At 38.6% G+C, this 24,643-nt stretch overlaps 1 protein-coding gene across 1 annotated transcript in view; it reads left to right on the top strand.

Annotated features, from left to right (window-relative positions):
• The window catches only part of PCSK5 (proprotein convertase subtilisin/kexin type 5), a 649,923-nt gene that overhangs the window by 433,900 nt on the left and 191,380 nt on the right, over positions 1 to 24,643 (top strand). The window contains 6 exon segments of the mRNA XM_043976670.1: positions 3,423 to 3,525; positions 5,022 to 5,215; positions 8,285 to 8,369; positions 17,169 to 17,266; positions 18,043 to 18,172; positions 20,356 to 20,471. Coding sequence (XP_043832605.1) covers positions 3,423 to 3,525; positions 5,022 to 5,215; positions 8,285 to 8,369; positions 17,169 to 17,266; positions 18,043 to 18,172; positions 20,356 to 20,471 — 726 coding nt within the window.

Here is a 24,643-nt window from a genome sequence, read left to right on the forward strand (position 1 = left end):
CTCCACGGTATTATTCTTTCCAGGATGGTCTTGATCACTAAGTTTGTTCACTAAATAAGTAAAGATAAGCTCTTTCATGGTCTGTTCATGAACAGTTTACATGTTGACTCTTGCAAATGAACAAAGAATCACAGACTTTGAGAAACTTAGAATTTCACTTATGAGGAATCTTAATGGGTATCTAGTCCAATCCATCCCTGAAAAAAAAAAATTATCTCTTCAATATCCCAATCATATGGTCATCCAACAGTTGGCTGAAAATCTCTGATAAAGGAGAATGCACCACCTACTGCGGCCATGTACTCCATCTTTGCACACCTCTAATTATTAAGAAGTTTTTTTTTTCTTTCCTTTAGACTTAAATATGTCTTATTGTAATTTTGACCTGTTGCTCCTAGTTCTGCCCCCTTAGGACTTGAACTAAACTTACTGAGCCATGGTAAAAATAGAGTCCTTCCTTAGGATAAACTAAGCTCTGGTTATTTTGACATTAGAATGGACAATTCAGGGAAAGTAGTAGAATGATTTACCATAGAGGGTTCTTATAACAAAGATGAAGAAATGTCTCTTCTTCTACTATTTCCTCAGTCATTTGGTGAAAAATTACATCGGGGGGGGGCATTTTCCTCTGAAGTTGTCCTACTGATTAAACGCTGTTTGAATTTTTTCAATTTTTTTTTCAAAAGTCAGCCAGGCTTCAGGCATTTAACCCAACTTTATCTAGATCTCTTTACCAATTAATCTCATCAGAGAGGTTCTGCCTCAATCACGCTGCCTTCACAAGCTTTTTAAGACAATGAGACCAGAGCTAAGCTGGAATTCAATTCCACAGAACAAATATATTTGGTTTTGGTTTTTTTTGTCAGACCTTATATGCTATTTTGAAAATAGGAATAGTATGCGTTATGGTTAGGACTTTTGTAATGCTAAGACTCAACATTGCAGGAAGGCAGTTGTTCAGTTGTTTTTCAGTCATATCTGACTCTTTGTGACCCCATTTGGGGTTTTCTTGGCAAAAATATTGAAGTGGTATGCCATTTCCTTCTTGAGTTCATTTTACAAATGAGGAAACCGAGGCAAACAGGATGGAGTGACTTGACTAGGGTTACCCAGCTAATAAGTGTCTGAGGCCAGATTTGAACTCAGGTCCTCTTGACTCCAAGACCAGCATTGTCTCCTCTGTTTCACATAGTTGCTGTCATTAACTAGTATAATATTATTTAGGCTCTTCAATATATAGAAATGACTACTTTCCTTTCACATTTAGAACTCATTATCTTATAATATAAAAAAATGAGGGACAGCTAGGTGGCACAGTGGATAGAGCACCGGCCCTGGAGTCAGGAGGACCTGAGTTCAAATTGGGCCTCAGACACTTGACACTTACTAGCTGTGTGACCCTGGGCAAGCCACTTAACCTTAATTGCCTCACCCAAAAACCAAAAAAAAAATTAGGGGCACCTAGGTGGTACAATAGATAGAACACTAGCCCTGGAGTCAAGAGGACCTGAGTTCAAATCCAGCCTCAGACACTTACTAGCTGTGTGACCCTGGGCAAGTCATTTGACTCCAATTTCTTCTCCCCCAAAAAATGAAAAAGAGAGAGATAGACTTTAAATATTCATAATATAATGCTTGCTAAATTTCAGACTGCCCTTAGAAATTATCTGTGGACTCAATGGTAGTTGCACTCTGGGTATCTCATTTCAGGAAGGACATACATACCCTAGAAAGCTTATAAATAGAACAACTAGTCTCAAGATCATATCATATGAGGCTCAGTAGAAGGAACTGAGGAAAGGAGAGCCTTAGGGGATATAATAGGCATCTTCAAGTGTTTGAGGGGCTATCATTTGGAATAGAGAAATTAAACTAGTTCTATTCAGTTGCAGAAAACAGAACTAGGAATAAGTAGAAGTTACAAAGAGGCCAACTGTCCAAAAGTTGGAATCACCTATATAATATGATAGAAAACCTGCCTGCACTCTTATTACAAACCAAAAAATGAGAGATGTTAAACGTCCTTGTTTATGCTGCTCAATAGGAGGACCATGTGTCTTTGAGCAGGGCAGGATGACTGTGTGGGTGTGCTTAAGAAGGAATTTGAATTTGGATACATTTTGGACCACAAGGCGTCTGAGGTTACTTCCAACTCAGAAGTTTTGCAGTTCAGTAAGGACATTGTATCTGGGTGGCTGGAAGAGAGACAGAGACACAGATACAGACAGAAAGACAGAGAGACAGAGATAGACAGAGACAGACAGAGACAGAGAGATTTACTCCCCTGACCCACAGGTCCCAGTACGCTTCTCTTGCTTGAAGTAAACTATTAGGTGTACCACTATTAATACTCACTGTCTCTCCACTGAGAATGAAGTATTGCTGGTAGGAATTGTAGGGTTAGAGAATATTTGATCCGGGAAGGACTCTAGAGATATGAGGCCAAATTATAAACAGCTAATAAAAGAGGCTGGAGGACAAGACCTTTTCTATCACCAGTTCATGACCTTGAAGTCTTTTCCACCAATCAAGAAGTAGTTCAACTTCCATAGGAAAGAAGTTAAGACTTTCCCATCCTCTTGCCTAGTGCCACTGTCTATTGTATGTTCTCTTTTATTCTCTGCCAGGCAATATACAGCTAGTGGATTCATAGAGAGTGGGCCCCAAGTCTTAAGGTGATTTGGACTTGCTGTCTTATTTTTTATTTTATTTGTAGTTTTTCTTTGTTGAGTTGCCCATTGGCCTGTGGGCAGGGATATAATTGTTAATATATCATCTGTGCCTAAAGTTCCTGCTTTGTAACCCAAGACTAGATGCTGATAAGTTTCTGCCAAATGTCATAGTAACGTTTTATGTTCTCCACAGTATCACTGAAGCTTATTGTGTTGCTTTGCTAACCTCAAAGGAGACAAGCATTGTGCAATAGCTGTATTTCTTTTCTAGCATCAGCTTTACTTCTCTCCTACATTTTTTTATATCCTGAATATTTACTGATGTCAGTGTTTTTGATCCATGACTCTGGTATGAAAATTCCCTTTACTGATACATAGTGGTACCTCATCTGTAACTTTAAATCTTGGTGAGTTTCATGGGACACCGAAAGGTTAAATGTGTCCAGTATCCCAGACAGGACTTGAACCCAAGTCTTTCTGATTCTAAAAATAGCCACTGTACCACATTGACTCTCATAGCCAATGCATGGCCTGAATCCTTTTTTTTTTTTTTTTTTTTTTTTTTTGTGGAGGGGAATGGTCCTTAGGCTTTAGATGCGTTCTCAAAAAAGTCAAAAGTTCATCCCTTGACTTAATAAATGCACTGATTTCTGGGGGAGCAATATAAAGCAGTAGAAATACAAACCCACTTAAAAAGTCATTTCCTAAAAATGTGTTGAGTTGTTTTTGTTTCTCTTTGGATTCCCAAAGGTCCTTGTGACCCTGAGTGCAGTAAAGTAGGGTGTGATGGACCAGGACCAGAGCACTGCAATGACTGTCTGCACTACTATTACAAACTGAAAAACAATACACGGTGAGTTTCGGTGTTTATACTGCCCACTTCGTAAGCTTTGGTTTAGCTTGTCCACATGAAAAATTATGAAAATGCTTTCCTGCTACCCAGCTCTCAAAAGAAAGGCATGATTTTGTTGTTGTTCCATTCTGTCCAGCTCTTTGTGACCCTGTGGACCATAGCACACCAATGTTGTCCATGGGATTTTCTTGGCAAAGATACTAGAGTGGTTTCACCATTTCCTTCTTGAATGGGCTAAGGCGAATAGAGATTAAGTGACTTGCCCAGGATCACGAAGTTAGTGTCTGAGGCTAGATTTGGACTCAGGTCTTCCTGACTCCAGGCCCAGAATTTTTCCACTGAGCCACCTAGCTGCCAAAGGTGTGATAGGGAAAATGTAATCATCCCCACCACCACCACCATCATCTCCCATATGGTGCTTTTTAAAAATTTGATTTTTAATTTATGGAACAAAACAAGCATTTTCATAACATAGTACAATAAAAAAGATGATTACTTTAAGGTTTGCAATACACATATGGTATCACATTTAATCCTCACAACAACCCTGTGAGACAGACACTCTTATTTGATAGATGAGTAAAGCAAGGCTAAGATGATAATTGCTACTTCATATTCTTCATTCCGTGTTCCACATGGCAACTCCCCACCCATTGCTACTGCTTGACCATTATCAAGATATGTAGGTTTAAATACATTATCTCTTCTCTCTCAGCTTTCCTCTTCCTTGTCAAAGCAATAATGCTTAATGTTATTATTAATAATAACAACTTAGGGGCAGCTAGGTGGCACAGTGGATAGAGCACCGGCCCTGGAGTCAGGAGTACCTGAGTTCAAATCCGGCCTCAGACACTTAACACTTACTAGCTGTGTGACCCTGGGCAAGTCACTTAGCCCCAATTGCCTCACTAAAAAATAAATAAATAAACTAATAATAACAACTTAGAGTTATGACAAAGCACTTTATGTGAATTGTTTTATTTAATCTTCATAACAACTTTGTGAAAGAGACGGTGCAGGTATTATTATTGTCAGATGAGGAAAATGAGGCCTAGAGAAATAAAGTAACTTGCCGGAAATCAAATGACTTGTAAATGACAAAGCTGGGATTTGAAACTACAACTTTCTTTTTTTCATACCTAGGTAACCCAAATTCCCTTTTACCTTCTAGCTAACTCATACCCATTAGAGGTGATTCATAGTAGGCATTTAATAAATGTTTGTTGATTGATGGATTGAAGGCAAGAACCAAACAGGAAGGTGAAACAAAGGGGTGGATATAGTCTCTTTTACTGAATATATAAATACACCAGTATGGAGAAGGCTTCAGTAACCACAAATGGGTACAAGGGCAGAGGAAACATAATAAAATAGGTGTGAAAACTGGATTTTGAAACCAAGATGGGTAGCTAGTTGTCTACCATATATAAGGAGAATACATGAGAGAGATTCAGTGGTTATTTCAACCTTTCTATTTTGTGTCCCCAACAATCCAGAATTTGTGTCTCAAGCTGTCCTCCGGGTCACTACCATGCAGACAAGAAGCGCTGTAGAAAATGTGCCCCGACTTGTGAGTCTTGCATTGGAAGTCATAGTAACCAATGCCTGTCTTGCAAATATGGCTACTTCCTGAATGAAGAAACCAATGCTTGTGTCACCACCTGCACAGATGGATTTTACCATGATATGAGTGAGCTCATTTCTATTGTTTGGGGTTAAGGGATAAAGTGTTGGGTTTATATTTTAAAAGAGAGGATTGAGGAAGGGGAATTCCTCTTTCCTAAAATCTAGGCTCTAGTTAATGTTCAAAATTTAGCCATTGTTGGGATTTTGAGGGACTTGGGTTTTTTTGTATTTGGATTGGGGGGAGGAATCTGTACATAAATATCTAGAAATGTCCAAGTGGAAACTACATCATATGGCTCAATTACATCATCTTATGTCTCAACAGTGATCTCAGTATTTGGTCAGCAGAAAAATAGAGTAGAATTCCCACCAATTTCTGCTTACATAGAAAAATCAAATGGTTGATAGAAAGGGGAAAAAAACACAAGTGGGGAGAAAGGAAAGATACCTAGAATTATTGTTCATTAAGGGAAACAGAGAGCCTTATAGAGGGAATGTGATCATTATCATTATGTAATAGCATCCAGAGTTGAAAGAGTCCAATCTTCTTCCAAACTATGAGAAATAAGATAACCATATTCAAACAATTTAAGGTACAGCTTATTTGAACATCACAATTTTCACATTCATGGTTGTTATACATTTTAATTTTATGATTCCTGTTTATCTTTGTGTTTTATCAATCTTCCTATTTAAATAAGATCTTTAGGGACAGCTAGATAGTGCAGTGGATAAAACACTGGTCCTGGATTCAAGAGTACCTGAGTTCAAATCCTACCTCAGACACTTGACACTTACTAGCTGTGTGACCCTGGGCAAGTCACTTAACTCTCATTGCCCCCCAAGATAAATGAACAAATGAACAAATATATAAAATAGATTAATAAATAGACAAGTAAATAAATAAGTGGATAAGTGAATGAATAAACAAATGAATGAATAAAAAGGTAGATAAATAAATAGCTGATTGAATAAATAGGTATAGAAATAAATACATGAACAAATGAATACATAAATGAGTGGATAAATAAATAAGAAAATGAATGAATAAATAAATAGACAGACAGATATATAAATGAATGAATGAGTGAATGAATGAACAAGTAAGTATATAATTAAATAAGTAAATAAATGAATGAATGAATGAATGAATGGAGGGATAAATGAATAAATAAGTAAATAAATGGATGAATAAATAAATAAATGAACAGACAGACAAATAAATGAATGAATGAGTAAATAAATAAATGGATTGGTGAATGAGATCTATGTAGATAGTTCTTGAATATAACAACAGATTATTATTAACTTGTGTCTGACTCTTCATGACCACATGGACCATACTTTCCACGGGGTTTTCTTGGCAAAGATACTGGAGTGGTTTGCCATTTCCTTCACCAGTGGATTTAATTAAGGCAAACAGAGATTAAGTGACTTGCCCAGGGTCACAAAGCTTCTTCCTGACTCCAGGCCCAGCATTCTATCTACTGGGCCACCTATCTGCCTCCTATGTACAACTACACTGATGAATATCACAGCTTTTTCTTGTTGCAGTAGAAAGCTTTTCACTGGTTGCTGTGTCCAACTTTCTGGTGAGGTGGCTTTCTAAAGTTAGTGAAACCAGAAGTTGTCTGATGGATACACAATTTATCGTCTACTAAAAATCCTTCTAGTTTGGTCGAATGGGCCAGAGCTTGAGATCCATTGGGGTGGCATTTACAAACTCAGTGACAATATGGCATAAGGATGAATTAGAGAAGTGATATAGTGGAGGAAGGACTAATAATAATAATAATAGCTGACATTTTTATATTACTTTAATGTTTGCTGTGTTCTTTACATATATTTTCTCACATGAGGACTGCATTTTGCAAACCTTAGAGCATTTCATAAATATGAAATCATCAGTTTTTCATCTTCACTATGACTCTGGGGAAAGTACTATACATTGTCTGCATTTTAAAGATAAGGAAACTCAGGCTTTAAAAAGTTAAATTATTGGGGGCAGCTAGGTGGCTCAGTGGATAAAGTACTGGCCCTAGATTCAGGAGGACCTGAATTCATATTTGGCCTCAGATATTTGACACTTACTAGCTATGTGACCCTGGGCAAGTCACTCAACTCTCATTGCCGTGCAATTAGAAAAAAAGAAGTTCAACTGTTTCCATGGTCATGCAACTAATTTCAAAATCAGTCCAATCTTGGCTCCAAGCTCTTTCCACTATACTATGATATCTCTAGGTAGATACCCCATATATAAGTAAATAGAATCCCTTTCTAGAGAAGAACAATCAGGAAAATCAATAATTTGGATTCTATGCTATATTCTGTTAGGAAAATTAACTGTTTCCATTAAAATGGACTGTCATAATCTACAGGAAACTTTAGGAAACATAAAGTACTTTCTAAATTAATGGAAATATAAGCATGCATTCACATTATCCCCCTCCATGTGTAATTAATAATAACCACATATGAGGGCAGCTAGGTAGTGCAGTGGATAAAACATGGGCCCTAGATTCAAGAGGACCTGAGTTCAAATCCAGCCTCAGACACTTGACACTTACTAGTTTTGTGACCCTGGGCAAATCACTTAACCCTCATTGCCCCACAAAAAAATTAAATTAAATTAAATTAAATTAAAATAATAGTAATAACCATATATTTCACAAATATGTTTCAATTAAACATACATTGTAATTTTTAATAAGTTTCTGTTATGACCAGTTTCAGTCCATACTTTCTACCAGGTATGTAAGGTCTTACTTAAGATAGATTATAATAACCTAATTTTCATCTTAGAATCATAAAATATACTCTGATTCCCGAATTTCCTAGGAGTTTTCTTCTAACAGACAACTGTTCGCACTGCTTTGAACATATATGCAGAACAAACTTGCCTTCACAAAAGCAGGATTCTCAGGTGGTGTCGGGAAAAATCTATTAAAAATTTTAAAATAATGTGTTTTGATAGGAAATAGCCATGAAATTAGTAATCTCTTGGTTCTTTTATGGATCTGGGGAAGATATTGAGGAAAAAATAGCAGGTGGTAGAACATTTACACTCACTTTTGTTGAGTCAAATAAATAAATTGATTTTTTAACCTGATTCTTATTTGATTTTTTTGATCAGATAAAAATCTTTGCCGGAAATGCAGTGAAAACTGTAGGACATGTACTGATTCTCAGAACTGCACTGAATGCAGACATGGCTTAAGGTAAGAAATAGCCAAATAAACTCAGTAGATGGATATACACTTTTTGGGGGGTGGAGGGGTGGGGAGGGCAATGAGGGTTAAGTGACTTGCCCAGGGTCACACAGCTAGTAAGTGTCAAGTGTCTGAGGCCGTATTTGAACTCAGGTCCTCCTGAATCCAAAGCCATGGCTTTATCCACTGTACTACCTAGCTGCCCCTGATATACACTTTTTAAACAGATAATTTTACTGCCTAATCTCACCTTGACTATGTCCCTCTATGTATGCTCAATGTCCTCACTATTAAAGCACCTTATAGCCATTACATTATCTCTGCTGCTTTATATGACAAAAAAGATGTCACCTTCTTTAAGGACAGAATTTAATAATAGCTGTCACTATTCAGCACTTTAAAGCTTGCAAAGTGCTTTGCATAGATAATTTCATTTGGATTATAAACAGATACACTGAAAAAAGAAAATACTAGTAAATAAGGCATACAGACATTTTAAAAACACCCTTTACTCTTCTGGCCTATAGTGCAGCAATCAAAGATTGCTATAAAAATGAATTCAGGAAATTGCTTTAATCCTCTTGATTCCTTTCTGTGATTGTCTGGTATGGTAGACAAATCATGCCAAATAGATTCTTGGTAGAAATTGTAATCTGAAACTGAGTTCTTATTAAAAATTCCAAGATGTGTTTAATCCAAACATATTTGTGAAATATATAGGTATTTGATACGTGATCTCTGCATATATCAATTGCTCTTTATCTTAGGAAGCCCATGCTTGGTTCCATTCTCAGATAGTACACACTTAAGTTTGTTATCAATGGATGTTTTTTTTCTTCAGTAGGTGCCTTTTGTCATCGCTGAAACATATAGGTGAAATCCATAGGAGATGCTCCAAGTGAACGTAGGAAGTGTGATATTTAAAGAGAGGAAATAAAATTCTGTCCTAGGTTGTAGCTTTATTTAGGCCAAGACACCTTCCTGTGTCTGTAAGTCATTTTCTTTAGGTAGGTGTTTTCAATCGATGGGTTTGACTTAAAGAATGTTCGCCTGTCCACCTCTCCTATGACAGTTTAAGCAAGAAGTTCTCCATATGAACCAGTGTTAGAAAACCATATTTTTGGTTTCAATAAATTCACATAACCTATTTTTTTCTGTTATCATTACAGAGGGTTGTAGATTAAGGGTTGCAAAGGACCTTAAAGAACATTTAGTTTAACCCCTTGTTTTACAGAGGGGGAGACTGAAGTTTAGAAAAGTGAAGTAACTTATACAAGATCCTATAGGTGGTAAATAGCAGAGCTGAGTTTCACACTCAGGTCATAGGGACATAGAATGAAAGCTGGAGGGAGTCTTAGAAATCTAATACAACCCTTCATTTTTAAAAAGGGGAAACTAGTGGGGCAACTAGGTGTCACAGTGGATAAAGTACCAGCCCTGAATTCAGGAGGACCTGAGTTCAAATCCCGGCCTCAAACACTTGACACTTACTAGCTGTGTGACCCTGGGCAAGTCACTTAACCTTCATTATCCTGAAAAAAAAAGGAATAAAAAGGGAGTGGGGGGTGGGGGCACTGAAGATCAAAGAGATTGAGTTCACACAAGCAGAAAGTAGCAGAGGCAGGATTTAAACCTAGATCATATAACTCCAACTTGAGTACTCTTTAATGCACCACACATGATCATACTTAATTTCATTCGCATAAATGTATTGTGCGTTATGACACTGCCCAGAGTAAGATTTAGTGAATATTCATCTCTCTTCCTTTGAGCTGTCAAGAGAGGTTTACTCTAGACAGAGCACATACCTAATATATTTTAGAGTTGAAAGGAGAATCCAAAGTATTTTAAAAATCATAATAGCCCAGGGGGCAGCTAGGTGGAGTAGTGGATAAAGCACTGGCCCTGGATTCTGGAGGCCCTGAGATCAAATCCAGCCTCAGACACTTGTCACTTACTATCTTTGTGATGCTGGGCAAGTCACTTAACCCTCATTGCCTGGCCAAAAATAATAATAGACCAATTGAATCCAAAAAGTCTTTGTTTAGTACCTACTATGTCAATTGTACTTTTTCAAATGTCTTTTTCATTGAGGATAAAAAAACCAAACCAAAACAAAAACAGCTTGTATTCTACTGGTAAAATACAATATGTAAATAGCTAGGTCTATAATTTGAGAAGGGAAAAGAAAGCATTAACAACTAAAGAAGGCCAAGAAAGGCACCTTGGAGGAGATTACACATGAGCTAAGCTCTGAAGGGATCCTAAGATATGGAGGTCTAAAGGGGAGTACATCCCAAGCATGAGGGATAATTTGTAGATAAGTCAGAAGACAGGAGATGGAACATTATGTGTGGGAAACAGCATTAGGCCAATTTACCTGAATGCAGAGATTGAGAACTCTGATTTTGGGGGTGATGGTGGATTATCCAGTTATTATTAGGGTACTATCAAGGGTATGATCATTTCATCAAATATTTATTAAATGTGTTAGGCACAAGGAATACAAAGATAAAAATTAGAAAGTCTCTGCCCTCCAAGAATTTTAAACTCTTCTGAGAGGATACAATATATACAACAATAAGTATAGAATATATAAATTTGAGGAGGGAGCCTGAACTAGAAGATTTAGAGAAGGTTTTACAGGTGAGATGTCATCTGAACCAAGACTTAAAAGAAGACAAAAGGGGCAGCTAGGTGGCATAGTAGATAAAGCACCGGCCTTGGATTCAGGAGGACCTGAGTTCAAATTCGGCCTCAGACACTTGACACTTACTAGCTGTGTGACCCTGGGCAAGTCACTTAACCCTCATTGCCCCACGAAGAAGAAGAAGAAGAAGAAGAAGAAGAAGAAGAAGAAGAAGAAGAAGAAGAAGAAGAAGAAGAAGAAGAAGACAAAGATTTTTTTTCCTAGAAGGTGGAGCTGAGGAAGGATCACATTCCTTGTTTGGAATATGGGATACCTTGTAGTGTGTAATATGGAATTGGAAACTAAAATGATAAATGGGAGGAAGAGACAGAGAGGAGAAGAACAAGGAGAAGGAGGAGGAGGAGGAAGAAGAAGAAAAAGAGGAGGAAGAGAAGGAAAAGAGAGGGAGAAAGAGGAGAAGGAGGGAGAAGCAGAGAAAGAGAGAGGAGGAGGGAGGGAAGAAGAGCGAGCAAGTGAGAGAGAGAGAGAGAGAGAGAGAGAGAGAGAGAGAGAGAGAGAAAGAAAGAAAGAAACCAAGCATTTATTAAATACTTACTATATGCCAGGCACTGTGGTAAGCACTGTGGATACAAAAATAAGACTGTTGCTATTCTCATTCTAATGGAAGAAGACAACACATAGAGGGTAACTGGAAAAGGAGAAATGAGGATGCTTATTTTGAGGGGGCAAGGCAGCCAGTGTGGAGGTGGAGCAGACTAAAGAATGAGCCAGAAGGGAAGTGAGCAGTAGGACTGGGGCTTCTGATGATATGGTGGTTCTGGGCAAGGGGTCTCAAAAGCCATCTCGTTGGCCCCAGGATGGAGTCATTCTCTGGAGGGCAAGGCAGCCAGTGTGGAGGGAGGGCAGACAGGAGAGTGAGTCAGAAGGGAAGTAGAATGTAGATATTTAAAGGGGAATAAAGTTAAATAAGGCTGAAAATAAAGTTAAATTAAACAGACTGGTGCCAGGCTGGGGACAGCCTTTAATACCAGGTTGAGAAATTTGTATTAAATAAAACATAACCTCTGTTTTTAAGATATTTTGAAAAGGAAGGGAGAGATTTTTCCTATTCTCTGAGACCAAATAGAAATGAACAAGATTTCATCTCCTTCTAGGTAAGGTATAGTGGAAAGACGTTTCATGTTACAACTGTGCCATTTATTAGCTGTCTGACCTTAGCTAATTTATACCACCTCTTTGGGCCTCAGTTTCTTAATTTGTAAAAGGAGGCACAGCACCAGAATCAGTTTCTGCAAGTTTCTCCCAAGTGTTAGTGCTGCCCTTTGAAGTTACTTTGTATTTTTTCCACATATATATATATATTTTTTTTTTTTCCTGCCAATTGAATGGCATCCCCTTGAAGCTAGGAATTGCTGCATGTGTTTTAGTTATTCTTTTTTAAAAATCCGAAATACACACACACACACACACACACACCATTTACATGCAAACATCAGAACATAAAAAGAGGAATTTATAGGAAACTGTGAATCTCTGTTTCATACCATTTTTTTAAAGTTTATAAAAATTGGGGGCAGCTAGGTGGCGCAGTAGATAAAGCACCAGCTCTGGATTGAGAGGGACCTGAGTTCAAATTCAGCCTCAGACACTTGAGACTTACTAGCTGTGTGACCTTGGGCAAGTCACTTAACCCTCATTACCCCGTCCCCCAAAAAACGTTTATAAAAATTTTATACATTATTTTCAAACCTGGCGCTTGCTTATCTGTATTTTTTTCTGAACTTCTTTCTGTTCCCTTCAATATATATATATATATATATATATATATATATATATATATATATATATTTTTTTTTAGAAAGTTTCAATGGCTCTCTTTTTTTGGCATCACTATTGTTTCCCCTACTTTGTCCATTCCTCCCACCCCACCCCTCATTAAAACCTGAGATTAAAAAGGGGGAGGAATGTATCAAATAAGCATAGTCAAGCAAAACAAATCTCCATGGTGTACACATCCACAAGGGGATGTATCTTTCTTCATTTGTGTCCCTTTCCTCTCTGTTAGGAGGTGAGTAATATGCTTCATTACAGGTTCTCTGTAGGCATGGTTTATCATTACATTCATCAGAGTTCTTAAGTCTTTCAAAGTTGTTTTTCTTTATACTGTTGCTGTCTTTGTATACATTTTCCTCTGCTTTTAATTACTTTATTCCATGTCATTTATTCTCTAAAATTGTCTCTCACTATTTCTTGTTACTTCTTATAATAATATTCTATTATTTTTATATATGATAAATTTTCCATCATTCCTCAATTGCCTAAAAAGCAATCTAGAGTACCACTTTGGTTTTTTTGTTTGTTTGTTTTTTGCAGGGCAATGAGGGGTAAGTGACTTGCCCTGGGTCACATAAGCTAGTAAGTGTCAAATGTCTAAGGCTGGATTTGAACTCAGGTCCTCCTGAATCCAGAGCTGGTGCTTTATCCATTGTGCCACCTAGCTGCCCCCTAGAGCACCTCTTTATACTCATTCCCTCCACCCCCATCTTTCCCCCTTTCAATCCTTCCTTCCAGATCAGGAAGTTTGTTTTGCTTGTTAGTATTCCCTATCCTATTGCTATCTTCCTTCTTAACTGGTCCTGCTCTCATCTGGTTTTCACCCCCCCCACACACACACACACGTGTTTCTGTTGAATTTAATGTATTTATTTTTTTGTTTTTGTTTTTGTTTTTTTTGTGTGTGTGAGGCAATTGGGGTTAAGTGACTTGCACAGGGTCATACAGCTAGTAAGTGTTAAGTGTCTGAGGCCGGATTTGAACTCAGGTGCTCCTGACTCCAGGGCCGGTGCTCTATCCACTGTGCCACCTAGCTGCCCCAAATTTAATTTATTTATAATCAAGCTGTGTGCATGTATGTGTGTACATTTCTCCTTTGTATCAAATAAGAGTGAGGTTCATCTGATACCTGTTTCCCCCCATCCCTTCCTTTATGTATAGTATTCCCACATATCAATATTATGAGAAATAGCAAGCTCCAAGTCCTTCCTCCTTTTCCCTTCCCTTCCCATCAGCCCTTCAGAACAGAACCAAATATACCCAGGTCCAATGTTTTCCTTATTTAACTCCCTCAACAATACCCTTTGAAAACCTTGAGGTTCCAAAAGGACATTTATTTCTTCCCTGCCTGTTGGAATGTTAGCACTATATCATCTTATATCTCTTTCCAAGTGCTCAAATAAATTTACCTTGTTAGGTTTCCCTTGACTCTTTTTGTTTGTGTTTCAAAGTACCTACTCACCTTGGATCTTTTCCTCAGAAATGTTTGCAAATCTTCTGTTCCAATAAGTGAGACCAGATAATATTTGGAGAGTGCTTAGTATGATGCTTAGCACATAGTCGACATTGTATCAATGCTTATTCCCTTCCCTTTTTCCCATCTATTAAAGCTCCATTTTTCTACCTGTAGGATTATACTCAAGCTTTTCAGGATAAGGTAGACTTGGTTTTGGAATACTATATTCCAAGACCTCCTTTCAATTATAGTGGGATCTGGAAGACTGGAAGTGTTTCAGGCTTTTAAAAAATAATCTTTGTATTCTCCTAGGCCAGCACTGTATCTAGCACAACATAGGCTTAACAAATATTTATTGAAATGAGTGGAATTGAATTGAATTTTATCTACCTCAAAAGATTGTTTAGGGGGAAATAGAAGGAGATAAGAAATACAGAGAGCACCTTGTAAATAAACTGTGTCACAGCATACAAATATAAAGTATCATTTAGAAGCAGTGGTGGTATCCCTGAAGCCTCTGAGATCACAGCATGTGCTTAGTTTCGAGCCTGTTGCATAACCATCATAGGCCAAGCATGCAACAGAAAGAGTTCCTATTCAATCACTATTTCTTAAGCTCCTGGTATACAGCAATCAGAGTACCAAGATGTTACAGATGATGCAACCTCTATTCTTAAAGTGCCTACACAGGATCATAGATGGTTAGCTAGAAGGGATCTTAGAGATTATTTAGTCCAACCCTCTCATTTACAAATGATGAAACTGAAGCCCTACAGTCACAAAGGTAGTAAATAATTGTGAGGATTTGAATCCATAACCCTCTGACTCCACATTTTGCAGTCTTTCCACTGCACCACTCTACCTTCTACAGTCTCCTGGCTCTCCTGCTGACCCTCTATGTGATTTAAGGCAAGGAGGTTCTCTTGCCAGCTCTGAAATAAATTGATCATAACTATTGTGAGCCATTAGGACAGCTGGGTGGTACAGTAGTTAGAGTAACCCACCTGGAGTCAGGAAGACTCATCTCCCTAAGTTCAAATCTAGCCTCAGTCACTTACTAACTGTGTAACTGTGGGAAAGTCACTTAACCTTGTTTGCCTCAGTTTCCTTATTTATAAAACGAGCTGGAGAAGGAAATGGCAAACGACTCCAGTATCTGCCAAGAAATCCCCAAATGGTGCCACAAAGTGTCAAACACAGCTGAAAAACAACTTAACAACAGCAACAAAGTATGAACCAGTAATAGTGCTCATTTCATTAGCGCTTAATGGTTTACAAAGCACTATCTTTACCCACCCTTTAAAGATGTATAGTGTGGGTGTAACCCACAGCATTCCAGATGCGTTCTGACCAGGGTAGATTAAATTGGGACTATCACTTCCTGAGGCTTGGACCCTATATTCCTCTTCATGAAACCCCTAAACCACAGTAGCCTATGGAGCTCTACAATCTCAAGACCTATTTAAGAGATGAAGATTTTCTTAGTGCCTCAGATCACAAAGCAGGTGTTAGAAACGGTATTCTAACAGTTCTTCTGACTCCGAGATACCCAACCTTCCCCCCTAACAGCTAGTTCGGTGCCTCCTGAAGCCTAAAACATGCAGAGTTGATATGGGACTTAGAGGTGATCTAGTATAAACTAAAACTGGGTAAGAATCCTCCTCTTGGGCAGCTAGGTGGCACAGTGGATAAAGCACCAGCCCTGGATTCAGGAGGACCTGAGTTCAAATCTGGCCTCAGACACTTGACACTTACTAGCTGTGTGACCTTAGGCAAGTCGCTTAACCCTCATTGCCCTTCAAAAAAAAAAAAAAAGAATCTTCCTCTCTATAATAGACTTCTGTTGAGAAGGGATAAAGGGAGGGTGGGGATCATTCACTCCATTCGACCTTTGAATAGTTCTAATTTTTAGGAAAGTTTTCCTTAAATCAAGCCAAATGCTGGTTCTTCAATCCTAAAAAATTATGACTAGTTCTAATCTCTGGGCCTGAACAGAACAAATTTAATCCCTCTCAAGATAGCTATTAGGGCCCCACTCAACACATCTTCTCTCCAAACTAATTATCCCTTTATATTCAAATGATCCTCTCATGATGTGATCCCAAGGCCATCCGCCATCTTGGTTGCCCTTTTCTGAATACTCTCCAGCTTAACAAAATCCTTTCTAAAATGTGCCTTTCAATGAACACAATATGGCAGCTATCATTTGACCAGGGCGCAGACTAATGGGACTGTCATTTCTATCGGCCTTGTTACTATTGCTCTGTTATTGCAGTCTTCAAACACGTGCTTACAGCCCTCTAAAACACCAAGATCTTTTTCAGTAGAATTGCTATTTAGAATTGTCTCTCTCAACCCTGCACTTAGATAGGCACCTATCTATGAAAAAATGGCAATTTCAAATATTGTTTATTCAACCTTCCTATCTCCCGGAAATTTTCTGTCCTCTACCTCATCCTTGTCTTTTACCTAGGAGATAATACACGACGAATCCAGGTTAAAAAAAAAAAAATAGTTCCTCTGACACCTGCTATTGGGTGAAGTGATGTTCACATTTGTGAAATATCTTGTAAAAACTCTGGGTTGAAAGGTATTAACTAATTTCTACTTACCTCTAATGAAAGTTGTTTCTAAATAAGCTTACTTAAGATAAGCTCACTTGCCACATATGTGCACTTGCATTTCATTACAAGTCAAGACACAAGATATTAGGAAGCAAAGAAAGATACTAGTGAGATTTCCCTAAATAAAACATCAAGGGATCCAGTCATCTCTGTTAGATGAACTTCCTTTGTTATAGTCTTCCCTTTGCCACATCTTTGCCTTACCCCTGGCAGTCTTACAATGATCCCTCTAATTTCTGTGCCAGCCTCCATGGATCCAAATGTACTGTCACCTGTGAAGATGGGAAATACTACAGTGGAAAGGACTGTGAGCCATGCCATCGCTTCTGCGCCACCTGTACAGGTAAGTGCCTCCTGAGAGAGTAGATTGATTATTCTTTCTCTGGCTCTTCTTGAGTTTCATGCACCACTTTTTCAAATATGTCATAGGAAATTGTTTTGAAAAACGGAACAGTCAGTGAAGGAGGTGCCTGATGGTGGATTTCATAGTACAAAGATAAGAGCACTGGATTTTAAGTCAGTGGGTTCAAATGCTGGTACCACTTATCTCTTCCTTAGCCTCCCTGGACCTCAGTTTCCTTATCTATAAAATGAGGAGGTTGAGGACATTTAACATCCTTTCAAACTCCAAATCTGTGATCCATGGATGGTCTCTGTGAGTAACACAGTTTTCTTCCAATTATAACTCAAAGACAAGTGCCTTAGATTCATGGACTCATCAGATATGACTTTCTCATTGACAGTCCCATAGCCACAACCTCCCTGTACTTCTATAGGGGATTAACAGTTTTATGTAGGTCTCCTTCACTTTTTAATAGATGTGTGTTTTTGTTGAGGGACGGGGATTGACCATGGTTCTTGTTTTAAGCAGGGAATGTTCTCAATTCCAGTAAGAAAAACAAATAACAAACCAATAATGATATTGATCTCCAAAATATCACTGGCAATTTTAAGTATCTCTATCAAGGTTATTTAGGGAAGTACGAATTTCTCCAAAACTCTGTGACAGATCTTGGATTGTCTTAGGTTATTTTTACTAACCATTTGTGGGAGTTTCTGTTCTGGAACCATGGATGAAGGTGTTCTACTGATGACTTCCCTATTTCTCTTGACTTTAAGGCCCAGGAGCTGATACATGCATTACCTGCAGTGAGGGATACATTATGGAGGATGGGAAGTGTGTGCAGACCTGCAGTAATAGTTATTATTTTGACCAGTCTTTAGAGAGTGGCTACAAGTCCTGCAAAAGGTAAGTCCATCTCCCCTTCCAAAAGTATTCAGATACCATATTCCTCATAGGACCCTACTCTTGAGGAACACTACAGGAAGCAGGAGTTTTGAATGATGAAACCAGGCACAAATATCTGATATCGAATCATTGGTCAAAGACTATACTTTTATCTTTTTTTTTTTTTTGGTGAGGCAATTGGGGTTAAGTGACTTGCCCAGGGTCATACAGCTAGTAAGTATTGTGTCTGAGGCCAGATTTGAACTAAGGTCCTCCTGAATCCAGGGCCGGTGCTCTATCCACTGCACCATCTAGCTGCCCCTATACCTTTTATCTTAATCAGGCAGTCAATCAATAAGTATTTCTTAAGCACTCACCATTTTTTAGTGTTTAATATCAATTAATTGATATTGCTCCATTCAGTTGTGTAGCAAGCCAATCCTGAAGATAAGCTAAAAATTATTTTTTTCATTCAGATGAAAAAAAAATGAATTGGTTAAGAGCCAGTCAATGATAAGTCCATGGTATCCCTTTCTACAATGTCATAGCACTAAGACAAAAGTTTGCAAGAAGAATTCACTATTTAATAATACCACATACTCACAGAGTCATTTATAAGGAAAACACGTTTTAAAATTCAAAGCACTAACCGATGGTCGCAGAAGGAGAACCCCATAGGGACAGTTCTCCCTATGTGACCAAATGAATTGGAATGGGGTGAGGTGTGGGGTTTATGAATTAAAATGTACCCAGTGCCGGAGAGGGTGGCCAGGTTTGTACCATGATCAAGATTTAGCCCGGCCTCGGTAAAAGTGTAAGACGGTAGAAGGAGTGAGAAAGGGAGAAATTGAAGACAAAAGCCAGTTTGTTATCTATGAAGTGGACATTCCAAAGAGCAGCAGTGGAAGGAGTGGGGAGATCTTGAGTGGAATATTGTGTAGGGGGAGATTAGGTTAAGAGGAATGGGAACAATGTAGTAGGCAGGGGAGAGTGGGATTTTAACAATTTTAACCAAGGTTTCAGAATCACTAGGATGGGGAGATTATGACTAGGTGGGAATATGCTAAACTTTGAGTTTATTATCCTGTGGGGACCATGAAACTGATGTGAGGCTAGAGGGTGAACCAGTAGTAGAGAGTAATTAATGATTCCCCCCCCCCAAAAAAAAGACAGAATAAAAAACAAAAAACAATGTGTTATATAAATGTTTGTGATGGTGATGAGGTGGTAGGCACAGTGCTAGGCTCAGGAGGATATTAAGACAAAAATGACATACCACCTGCCCTCAGGGAACTTATATTCTAACAGGAAAGCATACAAGAGACACATAAATACGTACACATAGCATAGAGGTAATAGAGTAAATACAAGGTATTTGGGGAAGGGAAGTCTCTAGGAGCTGGGGGATCAGGAAAGGCTACATCTAATATGGTCTGTGTTTATTTGCCCAGACTCCTTCCCCATGCCTGGAATATATTTCCTCCCCCATTCTACCTTATAGAATCACTAGTTGCCTTCAAAGTTCACCCCAAGGGGGCAGCTAGGTGGCGCAGTGGATAAAGCACTGGCCCTGGATTCAGGAGGACCTGAGTTCAAATCCAGCCTCAGACACTTGACACTTAACTAGCTGTGTGACCCTGGGCAAGTCACTTAACCCTCATTGCCCCGCAAAACAAAAACAAAACTAAACTAAAACAAAGTTCACCCCAAGTGCTTCCTCATGTACCAGGCCCTTCCTGATCCTATGAACCACTAGCATCCTCTCCTCCAACCCCTAGATGACTTGGCACATTATTTGGCATAATTTTTGTATTTATTTATCTGAGCATATGTCGTTTCTCCCCAATAGAATGGAAGATCCCAGGTTACAGGAATGGTTTCACTTTTGCCTTTCTGTCCTTAGCACCTAGAATAGAAAAGGCCCTTAATAAATGCTTGGTGAATAACAATAGGCTTTGAATTATGAGCCTCAAAAGCCTTTTCAATCCTGTTTCTCTGTTTCAAATGTGTACAATCTCCAAAACATTTCAGGAAATTTCTACTTTCTATGTTGCCTGTAATATTGTTGAATTAAGCAGCTATCCTAAGAAAAGATTTTATGTCATCTCCATTTGGGAGAATTTGGGGGAGACGTCATTATCCTTGCCTTCTCCTAACAATTGTATGAGATTAAAATGATAACAAGTAGTTATATTGTTTCTTAGATGCGCTGCCAGCTGTCTGGCCTGCAGTGGCCCCGGAGGCAGAAACTGTACCAGTTGCCCTAGTAATTATCTCTTAGATACGGGGGCCTGCATCCTTGGAGCAATCTGTAAAGATGGTGAGTGCTGGAGTTCTAATCTGATCTTCTGTGTGATCAGTTGTGATCAATATAACGGGGGACCTCATGCAGTTTAAATTCTGTTAAAGGGGTGATAGGCAGGCTGATAAGATTTGGGGTTTTCGATAGTTTAAAACATAGTTTAAAAGAGTGCTGTCAGCAATGAGTAAAAGCTTTGCACTGCTTTCTTACCTGTCATTCATAATCATGTAATAATTTAAGCTGTGGAATCATAAAATGAAGACAAATTTGTTTCTTCCATAAGATGGAAAACTGCTCATAGCCGAAACCTCCATAACCAAGAAAATGGGGAAGACAGGTCTTTTTGTTACTAAAACCCTGGTTCAGGAATTCCTCCTTTTGATGTACTGGGTACCATTATTTGCATATCTCAATATGTCAAAAATAAGTATTTCTCTGGTGCTTAGCTTTAGGACGTTTATCTGTCCTATTTAATTGCTTACGTTCTGCAATATTTTGTGCCATGCTGCAAAACTCTCCAACTGCCAAAGAAACAGACTAGTTGGAAGGGTCACCCTGCACGCAGGATAAAACAATGGAAATAAAAGAGAGGTTGAGATTTGATTTAGTCCTGATATTATCTGAATACAAATATTAGATATGGCTGTGTGACCTTCAACAAGTAATATCACCTCTCTGACCTGTTTTCTCCTCTGTACAACATGCCCAGACCCTAAGGTTCTTTCTACTTCTGATATCCCATGACTATAATTAACTTCCCATTTCTTATACAGACAAGTTCTGCCTAAGTTGGGATCTTAGTTTTATGCCCATAGAATCATAGCGACAGTGTTTTACATTGCTTTATCAAAGGCTGGTGTAGAAATAAGTTGCCTTGAACTTTCATACCTGCAGTGCTATATCACATATGTATGTCATCCTAGAAGCAAGTCAGTTAAACACACCTTGGATATGTGGATGCAGGGTGGGGGCATCATGACTTTGAAAGACAATACCATTTGACCATAATTAAGACACTGTGTCTTTTTTTCTTTCCCTTCCTTTGACTGCTTTTCACCTCTGCCTAGAGTTTACATGAAGAGACAAAAATTAATAGAAATTGAAGTGGTGTTCAATAAGCATTTAGCAAGCACCTACTATGTGTCAGGTAGTCTGGAAATACAAAGAAAAGCAGAAGATAGTACATGCTCTCAAAGAGCTCACAGTTTAATGAGTCTGTCCTGTTCCCAAGAGTTATACAGGGCTTTTTTTCCCCCCTCTTTAAATGTATATCCCTCTCCCCTGAGAGTTATAAAATTCAAATGAGGGGGAAAGAAGGAAAATGATCCTCCCCAAAACCACCACCTTAGGTTCTATTTTAGAATCATTTAGTAGAAATTTCCATCTCTAGAGCTGATTCTGATGTTTGCCTACACAATGGCAAAGGAGCCTTGAAGGCTGTGCAAATATATCCCCAACACTTATACATTACCAAAGGCATTTATTTAAGTACAAATCCTTGGCCCTTAAAAAGCTGGGGAAGGTGTCTCTACATACACAAAGTACAAAGAAAGTTAGTCTTCTCTAGAGAAATTTAGTACCTTGACAATCATGCAGATTCAAAGAGGCCCACTTCTCATGCCAATCTGGCTAAATTCAGGTTATTCTGGGCTACAGGCAGGCAGGAGTCTCAATAGATTTTGAAAATCCAAGCCATACACCTTGTGTTGTCCTTGCCACTGAATGCACCCTTGCTGGTAAGCATATAAGCTAGACTGGGAAAATCTTGATTGGCTGGTAAGGTCCTTACTTAGGCAAGAGTGCATTGTGGAGATGAAAGTGAACTATTCAGAGCTGACAACCCTGGAGACCCATCAGACTTTCCAAAACAAATTCATTTGCTTTTTGGAATTCATGGGGTGTTTTTTGTTTATTTTCTTTCAAGTACATATGAGTGTATATTCCTTGACTCTAGATAATTCAAAATATGAAATTTCTTTGCTGTATTTATCACTGATTTCTGATTTATCCTTTCTCTAATCTGTTTTTTTTTTGTTTTTTTTTTCCTTTTCATAAAATGGATACCAATCACACTCCCTGTCGGACTGCAATATCTCTTCTTGAAACAATGCTGTTGATTGAAATCACTTGGGGTGGACCAAATTTCCTTCTTGTTGACTGCTCCTGAATGGTTTCTTCCGACTCCCCCCTTCCCCAAATCTACCTCTCTGACCAATCAAAACCTTCTTCCATGGGTGCACACCATGCTGTCTACGTCTCCAACTCCCCTCCCTTTCTTGCTGGCCCTTCCTGGAAAAGCGACGGAAGAATCGTGGGCCGAGGGCAGCTTTTGTATGCTAGTAAAAAAAAACAACCTCTGTCAGCGGAAGGTCCTTCAGCAACTCTGTTGTAAAACTTGTACATACCAAGGCTGAGCAGGCCACTACCCAGAATCCCTCTGTTCCTGTAGACTACTAGATTAATCCATATTATTATTATTAAAAAAAAAAAGAAAAAGAAAAAGAAAAACAAGAAAGCCACCTCTCTCTCTTTTCTCGCTCTTGTTCTCTCTCTCAAGTTTGTGCAGGGAGATGGTGAACTGTTTTGTCAGAACTTAAATGAAAAAGAAAAAAAACTACAACAAGCCTACCTTTTATAACTGGGCACTTGGTGCTAAGCGCCCAGAATCACAGAGTCAGTATTGTGTGGTGACCAAAGCATTCGATGCCAAAATTGAAGGTTAAACTAACGATTTGATTTCCTGTCAACTTCAGGGTTTCCTTATTTTTGGAGGCCCTTCCCTCCCTCCACCCTACCCTCTCTTTTTCTTGCCTGTTTCCCTTCTGAGATGATGAAAGACGTGTTTCGAGAGTACTTGACAGGTTGACGGTGGATTAAAACAGAATAAATGCTCCCATTGGTCTTTCTGTGTGCGTGTGTCCATAGTTGGGGGTTGGGGGAGACTTCAGGAAAGAAAGTATGAGAGAATGATGATCATGTAGAAGAGCTTCACCCATCTTTCTTGGCCAGAGTCTTTCCAAGATGAAAATTGACACTCGCCCACTGTCATTTACTTCATGTTATATGTGCTGGTTTTTTTATTTTGTTTTGTTTAGTTTGAATTTACTTACTTGAAATGTCTACTCAAGGCTTCCTGTATGAAGGAAATGGGAGCCAAGCATGGGAACAAAGGAATGGAATAGTCTGCCTCGGTTTTACCAGGGACAGATTTGCTGCTATTTGGTTTAAACTGTATCTTTTGGGGAGCTTTTAACAGATTCCATTCCATTCCATTCAACAAATACTGTTGAATTGAGTGATCTGTCTTCATGTTTCTTGATCTAATCAGTAAGGTCAACTTAGCCATTGAATGAAGATGGTCGTAGAAGATGTGAGCATCAACCATCTTCACTTCCCCCTTCCACCCCAGAACACTAGCATTATAGACCATGGTATCTACATTTTCACACTGGCATAAGTTTTTTTTTTTCAGAACCCAATTTGGTTATAATACCAGTTGGAGTGGAGCTGGTGGGGAGGAAAGAGTGTAAAAATGATCTTTCCAAATTGGACCAAACATGCTATGAGATATATGGTAGTATGACTTTCTTCCTAGAATCAACAGGTTTGGATTTTTTAAAAACTTCCTGTATTTTTAATGAATGGCATAATCATTTTCAAGCTTGTGCCTAAGCTGGCCTGGTCATTCGTTCAATGGTGCTGTTCTTTTTCTTTTGTTATCAGGAAAACACATATGGAAAATAGTATGTTGGTGGCATAATTATACCCACCCACCTCCCTCACCAATTCTGATATTGTCACTTGTATTCATTTCCCCTTAACTTTGTCATGATCTAGTTCTTACCTGAGCACTCTCATGCTCCCCAGTTTGCTGGGCATTTTCTCTCTTGTGGTTTTCTCTCACTTCCTTTACACATTACAGAAACCAGCAAACTAAACATCAGAGAAAAAATGTTTTGGATCAATTGGCAGAATAAGAAGAAGCCAAATACAACCTCTTGTCAGTTCCAAGTTTCTCAATTTGAAGAGATCTCTACAAATTGAAAAGAGGGCTATACTTCAGGGAACATAGCTGGATTTTAAGTTTCTCTCTCTCTCTCTTTTTTTAACATACCAAACTCAGACTGTGCACCTGGGGGGTTGTTTTGTGATTTTTTTATGTTGGGGTGAAAGAGTAATTTTTTTAATCT

This window comes from Dromiciops gliroides, chromosome 1 (genome assembly GCF_019393635.1).
Source record: "Dromiciops gliroides isolate mDroGli1 chromosome 1, mDroGli1.pri, whole genome shotgun sequence".
NCBI lineage: Eukaryota > Metazoa > Chordata > Mammalia > Microbiotheria > Microbiotheriidae > Dromiciops > Dromiciops gliroides.